Source organism: Mastigoproctus giganteus, chromosome 8 (assembly GCF_048544385.1).
Source record: "Mastigoproctus giganteus isolate SK-2022 chromosome 8, ASM4854438v1, whole genome shotgun sequence".
Taxonomy (NCBI): Eukaryota; Metazoa; Arthropoda; class Arachnida; order Uropygi; family Thelyphonidae; genus Mastigoproctus; species Mastigoproctus giganteus.
Window position 1 is genome coordinate 220898499 of NC_143582.1, and position 10386 is coordinate 220908884.

The window sequence follows — 10386 nt, forward strand, 5'->3', positions numbered from 1 at the left end:
TTTGCATGTTCTACTCTATTTTTTTCCCCTCTTAACTTTCATTACATCAGAGAATGCGAGCCACCCATGTTCGGTTAGTCATGTGACATGACCGGTTCTGACGTTAGCATATTGTGGGTTTATATTCACCTCCCATGCGATGGAAGGTCTTTGGACATACGGGATTTAAGTCAAGAGCGCGTGGGCTGCCCCTGTACCTGTCTACACTACTATTGGCAAAGTGCAGACCGATTACCTTATAGGGAAAGTTGACTGTAGGCCTATTAAACAGAGATGTTGGTGACACGGATTCATAATAAAAACAGATACTGTATGTCCTGTTCATAATCTCATTTCTCCATCTTTTATCAGTGTGTAATAAATTGCTTAGGTGGCACTGCAGTCGTTTCTAATAAAAAAGCTATGGTGAGAATTAATTATATAAGATAAAAATGCTTTCTTTAAACTTCAGTGGCAAGTGGACTTATTATTTCAGTGGTATCCGATATAACAGTGTTCGGTAAACATTAAACCACGAGTACGCCATATGGATTCGAATGCATGACATGTTTTTCTATGTTTGTTATCAATCGAGGCAATTGAGGCTTCACTCTATAAACTGCAAGTGTTATATAGTTTGTCTGTTTTCCTACACTGTTCGACAAAATTAACAGAACACGTAGAAAACGTGGCGTAACTCGTGCAGTGCAGATGAAGCGGGACAAAACTGGCTACAGTTCTGTTCTCTGATGAGTCCCGTTTTAGCCTATAAAAAGATTCTGGACGTTATTTCATCTGGAAACAACTGGAAATGCTGTACTGTCCCTCCAACTTCAGATACAGGGACACTTACGGTGGAGGTGGTGTTCTCGTGTGGGGTGGAATAATGATCAACGGCTACACCCCTCTTCATGTGTTTGATAGGAGCACCCTAACTGCGCAGAGGTACCGAGAACAGATCCTCTAACCCTACGTGCGACCTTTGAGGGGTGCAGTTGGCCCAGAATTTCTTTTCATGCACGACAATGCCACTACACATAGAGCTCAAATGGTGGAGAGAGCTCAAGGCTTGAAACTGAAAATATCCAACGACTGCCTTGGCCATCATGATCACCAGACAAATCCGATCAAACGTGTGAGACGCCCTTGAGCATCGCGTTGCACTCCGTTAGCCAACTCCTCGGTCACTTGGTGAGCTGAGGTCTGCGCTGGTGGAAGAATGGGATTTGTTGCAAAAGAATCTTATAGACACCATTATATCGAGCTGGGGTTACCGCTGCCAGGCCTGTTTAGCAGTTGAAGGGGATCATATGCCGTACTGATGGCATGTGACCATGTTTTCGAGCATCTTGTATCGACTTCTTTAATGTGACCTTTTTTGTAATTCTTATACAACCTCTATAAATGTCCCTTATACCTATCCGGGGTTTCTCAGTCTCCTCATTTCATCTTTATGGTATGGTACACTACCATACCAAATTTTGTTCAGCTTCATTGTAAGCTGCACAAGTTAAACCACATGTTCTACGTGTCTGCTAATTTGTCGAGCAGTGTAGTGAATACTTGACTTTTCTGAAGAAAACATACCATGTAATTGCCCATTAGCAATTTACTACATGATATGAACTACTTCGACCTTTTCCAACAGAAAACAGTTGAAAAAGGACGAGGGTAGTTCCAAAAAGATCGATATCCTTCCTAAAATGAGATTTTCAAACCTGTATGCAGTGTTCCAGATACTGCCTAACTATTGCCTTGAACAACAGGATAAACATCTCTTTATCTCTTCTTGTATATCAATGTTAGAACCCAATGAGCGATCCTAGTACCTTGTCTGCACTGCTCAGAGAACTTCATGTCGGACTGTACAATTACCTCTAGATCTCTTTCATTCTTCACTATCTGAGTCTGGTGCCAGCCAGATGGTATGCTCCAGGATTGCGCTACCCAAATGCAGTGCCATTTAATCTGTAAATTTTTGATCAGCAGGCTGATCAATGGATAATCTCTAATGACCCATAAAAATTCTTCATGTCATCGATGGGATTCGAACTCAGGTCTTTTCCACCCGATGGGGGAGGACGGTGATCGTACCAACTGTGCTACCCACGAAGGCATCATTCAATTACAAAAATCATTCGAATGATATAACTGAATGAAATTATCGAACTATATTATTTGAGTACATCATTCGATTATTTGATTCGATTATACCATCGGATTATTTCGATAATCCGATGGTATTATCGAATAATTAAAATGAGAATTATCTGTCTTTCCGATTGTTAAACAGTTTAATTATATCCCAATTATTAGTCGGTATTTTCTATTCACCGCCCTCTATTTGTCTTTCATTCTTACCCTAGTATGTAGTAATAGCTCGCGTTCACGAGCATTAAAGAAAATTGAAAATGGGATATTTTGTGTTTGCGAATGATAGAAGGAATGGCCGACGATGGGTGTTCTTTTGCACTCTTCGCTGCTGTATTGCATGTCTTAATGGGATCTCTACAAGCACTGTCGGGGATCATTTTTTTTTCTTCTCCTTACAGGACCCTTATATCTATTCCTAATATTTGGAATTCTTTGATGGTAAGAATGAGCATTTGAAATTTATGTGAGTAAAAAATCCATTTTGTAAAATTTAACATTGAAAGCTCGAAATCTATAATATCGAAATCGCTTGTAGCAAAAGACAATTTCTGTTTTCGGCAGACGACATCAAAGCTGTCGTCTGCCGGAAACAGAAACTGTCTTTTGTTATAAGTTCACTTCGCTTAAATTTTCTTTATTTGCAGAAGCCAGTGAATTTTCAGACTTCTTCTTTACGTATGTGCTGTCTTTAAAAATGAAGTACGTCCGTCCACAAGTTAACAACAGAATTCTAGGACTGAAAAATTAAAAAAAGTTAATCCTTTTAATGTGTACGCACAAATTTCGAATCCAGAAGAAAATTCTGGCTTGAAAGTATTTGATTTGAATATGGGGAGATGAGTTTGGGGGGGAGAGAAGTCATTTTGATATTTGCGAGGTTTATTATGAATACGGATCTTCTTTTTTTTTTTTTTTTAATATTTTTTAATGCACTGGCCAAAAAATATAGAAACCTTTTGCATTTGCAGTCAACAGATAACTAGACACACGTTATGCAAATTTAAGTTGTCCCGTGGTATAGTCAAGTTTCTTGGCATTCAAAAATACTCTACCTTTCCAGGGTCTGTCTCAATTGAATCTGACTAACTCAGCCATGTTGTGAAAATGAAGTATGCAGTGAGACTTGAAGAATCTCGGATTTGATGGTCGTGTGCCTTTACCAAGCTATTTTTTTCCTGTAATAAATCGAAAGATTTAACTAGAGTGGTATTGTCAACGCGAAAACAGTGGAAAAAAATCATGTGGTCTGATGACTCTCGATTTATGTTTCACACCAAATTGTAGGGTGAAGGTGTGGCGCAAACTTCATGAAGCAGTGCATCCAGATTGTCTCGCGTGCACCATTCAAGCGGCTGGAGGTGGAATCAGTGTATGGGCTGGGTCCGTTTATACACTTAGAAGGTCATGTTACTTCCAAATGAATCTTTCTGTAGTATCGGACCAACTTTACCCTTCAGTGCTTCATTTTTATCCGGATTACCATAGTTTCCTTCAAGTCTACAACACAACTATCCCCTGGCCATAAATTGTATGAATAGTTCGAGGAACATTCCTAATATTTCCAGTTTCTACCCTGGCTGCCTATTTCTCCAGATCTGAACCCAAATGAGAATGTCCGTAATATGTTAGAGAGGATAGTTCGACTTTACTGTTTTCTACCCACCACAGTACAGCAGCTGACAAATATCCTGATGGAAGAATTGTCAAATCTGCATCTAAACTGCCTAATGGAATCCATGTCAAGACGTGTACGGGCTGTAATTCTGGAAAAAGGTAGCCTTACTACATATTGGATAATGGTGTCTAATTTTTTGGCCAGTGAGTGCATGCGCGATTATTTACGTTTTTCAATTTTTTCTTTATTTTTGTTTTCGAATTTGAATTTACTAGCGTGTGTGTGTTTTTAAGTTGTACTAATGTCGACACTTTTATCAGAATGTTGTTGTAGGTTGGATTGTGGGATTGCTGACCTGTCCATCAAGAAATAGCAACTGGAAAGTTAAGGTGAGTTGTAAAGATTTCACAGATTTCTTGGAGAGTAAATTATAATTTCAGATCTCCCCTCCCCCTCTAATAATTTTGTGTTCTAAAGAAAAAGTTGACGGCTTGTGAGAAGACTTTCTGTGTAGAACGAGCTGCTATTGGTGTTGCATGTTATCAATCAAGAAGCATGTCGTTTGCTTCTCATTGGTTAGCTCATACTGACAAATGAGAACAACAAGTGAACTTGTGCGTGAGGAACTTATTCAATGGTACAAGGTCCGGAAAAAACAACTGTCCATTTTAAAAATGAAATTTATACTGTGCAAATTAGAAAAGAAACTTCTTGTTGTTGTAGTTTAATATACATCAAAGAATTTGTTATGCTCCACCGTGTTTGAAAATGATTTCCCTTAAAGGGTTGCTATCATTGCAAACGCAATCCTCTATTCGTATTTTCCCATTTTCCATTACTCTGTGCAATGTTTCTGGTGGTTTGTTCAATTCCATTAGGAATGTTTTGTTTCGATAGCTGAAGTGCCCGTTGATGGTTTACATGGACTGAATTTAGAGAAGCTCCATAAAAAAAGAAATCGCAAACATAAGTCTGGTGATCGTGGTGACAAATTTATGTTACCAAAACGAGACAATGTGATTTGAAAACGTTTCCTTTAAAATGTCCATGGATAGTTCTTGCTCTGTGCTGTTGCACTGTACAGTTGAAACTAGACATTTCATAAGTTGACTACTTTTTGGTGAAGATCCTCTCTTACAAATTCTTTCAGAACTCTTACATATTGAGCTGAAGTTACTGTGACAGCTGAACCATTAGCACTTTCCTAACGGTATGGACCGATGATGCTGAAAGCAGACATCCCACGCCAATGGTAACTTTTGGCACTGTGAAGTGGTTGTTCATGAAGGTGATGTGGATTTTCGGCTGCCCAATGCCTAAAATTTTGTTTATTGAAGAATGATGATATCCTGAGCTGGATATCATCATTCTTCTCTTGGTGATTTCCCTCTCCCTCCTTGGGTTACTCAGAATTTTTTTTTTTGCTGGTGCAGCAAAAGCCCCATGCTTCCTTGCACCATATAGATTATAATAATAAGTAATCGTTGAACCATTTGCATTTTATAAGAATGGAACTTGAAAGCGATATACAATATAAGGTCGACTTGGCGAGACTGCGGAAAGTGTCCTCAAGTATCTTGAACCAGCTGGACAGGACATCCCACAGTGCAGGAACGGAGCGGGACAATGGCGTGGACTGGCGAATTCTGCGTTCCACCGCATCTCATAAATATTTAATGGGATGGATGTCGAGAGAATTTGGCAGCCAGGGGAACACCCGAAATACTTGGACATGATTCCCGAACCTGCCTTGTGACACGGGGAATTGTCTTATTGAAAGAGTCCAGTGCAATCTGGATACACAGTCACCATATAGAGCAACGCTTGGTCCGAAAAAATTTCAAGGTAAGATCTGGCGGAGAGGCTGCATTCTGTGGGGATTTGAGGAGGCAGTCTATGAAAGCATCTCCAAAACCATGATTCCACCGCCGCAGGCCTGTTATCGTCCAACTGTGCAGCTTGGATGCACATGCTTCTATCCGTCGAATATTATCCTGTCCATCGGCATGATGGAGCTGGAACCTTGATTCACCAGACCAGTCAAATCTTTTTCCAGTTGTCCAATATCTAGGAACAGTGTCCACTGTAGGCGAGTGTCGATAGCAGTCGGTCAGCATAGGCATAAGAATAGGTCACCTACTCTGTAGATGTGCTAGATGGTGTCCTTGAAACATCTGTGCAATCTACTAGTGAAAACAGGCGTATTCATAATGTTTTGGTTCATTAGTGTATATTCAACTTATTGTAGTCATGTCTTGCATAAAAATTCTCAATCGTTTTACGCTGAATGGAAGTTATTTTTCTAGGGTGAACTCATGGCTGCAATGTCTTTCTCTTCTGGAGTGATAAATGGTGTTACAATTGTGGTTATCGTAATGGGAGAAGATAAATCGACAGTCGTGTCATTAGTGAAAGGCATTCTTTCTTCTAAAATGCAGGAACGCATATTTGGGTGTGGTATGTAATCAAAGTTTGTTCATCTCAAATTTAAAGATGTCTTCTTTGAACGTGTATATAATGTTGAAATTGCTTTATTTTAAGACAAACTTTTTAAAAGTACATGAATATTTTACTTGAAATTAAATATAATTTCTCATTAATATCTTTCTTTTGTACAAGCTTTCATAATTTCCTTGGTGACTCCTATGATTATGTTGGTGATATCTTTGTTTATTATGTCCGGAAACCCGTGGTTGGTTCCTAGAGAAGAGAGCCAAGACGAGGATCAGACTTATCTTGTACGGGTTAGTTTTTCTTTTATTTCAATCGAAATTGGTAATGTATTCTAGCTTGTTTGATTGCTTTCCAAGATATTGACGCTCTTTTGTTTTTCTACTGCATTCCCTTTTAGAGACATCCAAAAAATGTTTCATCAGACGAAACCTATGGTTGGGTGTTCGAACGACCAACTACCACTAACAGTTGTCATTCCTCTCAGGAAACCATAGGCAATGATAATCCCGAATCTAATGATGTGGAGGGATCGCACATTGCCTGTTCAAGCAACAAGTATTCAGAATCTTCTGCTTCAGGTCCCTCGACGCAGTTTTCTTCATTGGACAATGAGAAATGGAAAGCAAGAGGATCTCATTCAGCTTATGGAAAGTTGAACTACGTCCCCACAAAAAAGCAGTATTCATCCAGAGATCGTGGAACTGAAGATATCGATTTATTTACTTTAGGTGCTTCTGGGTATGCTAGAGGTTTAGGAACTGTGGAAGAAGAATTGTCATTTGGATCTAAAGAGATAATTGCCGAATGTATTCCCCAGGAAATAGAACCGGTCCCCAGCACATCACAATATCAAGGAACAGGGACATATTTTCGTGATCGTTCCAGTACCCGTGTACTTAACCGAACTTTTGAAAAGATAAACGTGGATGAAATCCAAACTGACGATTCCCATCAAGAAGAATTTCAGCATCGCAGTTCACAATCCATTGAAGAATCTGGATTTGTAGATCTGCTGTCATCTCCAACCCAGTCTCCGAGAGTATTTCAAGGAAGGATTATCTGGTAAGTTTATGCGTGTTATCAATGCAATACAAAGTACACTATCCCACCAAAAATCATTGGATCCATGTTCCGTGATTTGAGAAGGATAGTGTACATAAACATTGTGTTAGAACAGAAGTCTTTTTTTTTTTTTAGAGTTAGGACGAATTTAATGCTAGACAAGTAATAATGCTTGTCTAAAGTAAAAAATTAACTGATGAGTAATAATGCATACCGCGCATGTGTCAAAAGCTTGATGTTCATGATTATGTATGATCAGCAATATTAGATCAAGAAGAAACAAATGTATCTTCATAATCTCATAAAGTTCCTGAAAGTGGTTTTTGGTAATGATGCCATGTGCTGAAGCCAAATGCTTCTTAGGAGCATTTTGCTTCAATGAACAACGTAGATGATCTGTCCTTTATCAGTAACTTACCGCTTTCGCACCATGATTGCTAAGGCGTACTGTGGCTATACGAGGTGTGGCAATAACGTTCCTGGACTAAAGAGAACACAAAGTGAAGGGGTTCAAAAGTGGTTTAATTTTTATTCAAAGTAATCACCACCTGATTGAATGTACTTATTATATCGCTCTAAAAGTTTCTGAAAAGAGTCAGCGAAGGCGTCCAAAGAGATGCTGTTCAGTTCGACGGTTATGTTTTTCTTTATGTCCTCAACATACTGGAATCTCTCCTTCGAGGGCAGTTGGAAAAGAGGGAAAAAGTTCGCTGGTACTAGATCGGAAGAGTAGGGTGGACAGTTGATCTGTACAATTCCATATTTCTTCAGAAATGTCTTCCTATCAAGTGCCTAATGGAGAGGGGCATTGTCGTGCAACAAGAAACAAATATTTTTCTCTCGAAATTCTTCCGGAAATATGCTTCATTAGCCTTTGAAGAATCTGTACGTAGATCACAGCATTGGCTCTCTCCCTTTCACATATCAATTCCTTCTGAATCACACCCTGTTTGCGGAAAAACCTGATCAGAATTGTCTTGCTCCTGAACTTTTGTAAACAACTTTTTGAGCCTTAGAAAATATTTTGAAGTCCATCACATGCTTTGAAGCGCCAAATACTAATCTCCAGTGACAAAACAGTCGAGGAAATTATGGTTGGATGAAGTTTTTGCATATCACTGTTTGTTGCTTCTGCTCATCTGTGAGGATGCAAAATTTGACGATCTTTTTATTCATATCCAACTCAACAACCATCATTGTGAGGGTCAAACAACGATCTCTTGCCACAATTTCCCAACTTTTGTAACTCTGACCTCATTTCAAGAAGCTCCTCACCTTCGTCTTTGAACAGCTTTAAACAAAATTTAATATTCGTTCGTTGTTCCATTGCGAAATCGTGACAATGAACGTTAACTCTACTACGAAACTGGTTGTTACTTACAACCTGTCAGACTAGGCAATCTCTGTACCACCATTGGAGAAAGTCTGAACTACAACGTACCACTTCCGTTTCTTTTCAAGCTTATCGAACATGACGGCAGAATCCCCAGTCCGAGAACTTTATTGCCACACCTCGTATACTGAAAAGATGTTGAAATGGGATCACCTATTTCAATGAAAGCAGTCCACTACGAGATTAAAAACGCGGTCAAAGATCGTACCTTAGTATCTGTATATCTGGTACATAGCAGTACTTGTGACGAACGTGGAGATGGGTTCAATGTGACAGACTTTCAATCAAGCATAAAAAAAAAAAAAAAAAACTTCCTCCACATTAGTATTGTTGTTTCATCACTTTTCTTTCTAGTTTGAAGAGGTCTGTACTTTGAAGAGTTCTTTTGTGGACTGGAGGAATTTCTGCAGTCTTATTCATTCGAAGCTGTAGTTAGTCAATCTTATGTGAGGGATGAAAGTTTACCCTTAAGCTATTCAGAGGTATTTTCGCTGTACAACATAGACACTTAAGTGGCTGACGCATCTAAAACTCACACTCTCTCCGAGTCAGACTTATTATGGACTGTTCTCAATCTGCTATTGTTCGAATGTATGAGGTGGCTAGCAATGAGAAAGAAATAACAACCACCTTGTACAAAAATCTGTCTTCTCCTGACAAACCTGTGGAATGCAGTCACACGGGTTCTCAGACGGGTAGATCCACCGTCCTCCAATGTGTGGACAATTATTGGATTCTCAATAGATATGTGTGAAATCCACAGCAAAGATGAATTCAATTACCATGTTAATATCCATGACAAGATATATCCAAGCTGTTTTGAGTGCCCATGGACGTCCGACTCGATATTAGGTGTGTGGGCCTGTTTTAGTGTACGTCATACTCCACTATGGACAAATACCCTGCCGACTGTTGGGTAAACTATGAATAATGGACTAAATACCAAAGCGTACTGAAAATTTTGTTACTTAAATGGGAAACTTACCAACCTCAGGCGAAGATCGGTTGACCAGCTTAGTCGATATGGCAATGGTATTTTTAACCATTGCAATATCGACCAAGGTAATATAGATTTTCTTCCCGCACTAATTTGAACATAACGCTAAGAAAAATTTGGATTGAAAAGTAAAATTTTCTAGATGAATAAATAAATTACTGTTTCTGCGACATCTTTCAGTGTTCAACCACAAAAGACGCGATTTGGCAAGAAAAAGGACTCTAAAATCGACCCTGTCTACACCATCGAAATCTACGATCCTGACTCTTTGGTCGGATTAAGCGATGTGGAACTTTTGGAAAGGATCTGGAGGGACAGAGCCATGCACGAGGTGAGGCATATCTAAAAATACTTATTGAGGCAATCTACAGCTGAGATTTGGATTGGACCTTACTCCTATGTCTGGAACTTTGTCACTAAATTCTTTTTTATTTGTTTCAGTTTTTCCGAAAAAAAGCGGAGGCAGCGTGTTCGTCCTCTAGCCTACGGAAACTAGATGAGGCATAATGGAACCCATTGATTATTGGAAAGAAATTTCGGGTAAAGTTATTTAGGAATATTTAATAAATACTGGGAATGTTTTCGAATTTTGTTTTGTGATAAATGGTTAAAGAAGTAAGTTTTTTTTTTAATATTTCTGACTTCATTATTCAGTATAACTACTCGAAGTTTGTGGTCATTCATTTATGAGTCAGTTGGTTGCAAGGAATATGCTATTAATTTTATGCACGA

General features: G+C 39.0%; 1 protein-coding gene across 1 annotated transcript; it reads left to right on the top strand.

Annotated features, from left to right (window-relative positions):
* Window positions 1–2420: 2420 nt before the first annotated feature.
* LOC150082341 (uncharacterized) lies at window positions 2421–10000 on the top strand. Its single transcript, XM_090380487.1, has 6 exons — window positions 2421–2571; window positions 4069–4137; window positions 6055–6205; window positions 6368–6492; window positions 6600–7264; window positions 9835–10000. The coding sequence occupies exons 1-6, from the start codon at window positions 2425–2427 to the stop codon at window positions 9998–10000; spliced, it is 1323 nt and encodes a 440-aa protein (XP_090236613.1). The 5' UTR covers window positions 2421–2424.
* The last annotated feature ends 386 nt before the right edge of the window (window positions 10001–10386 follow it).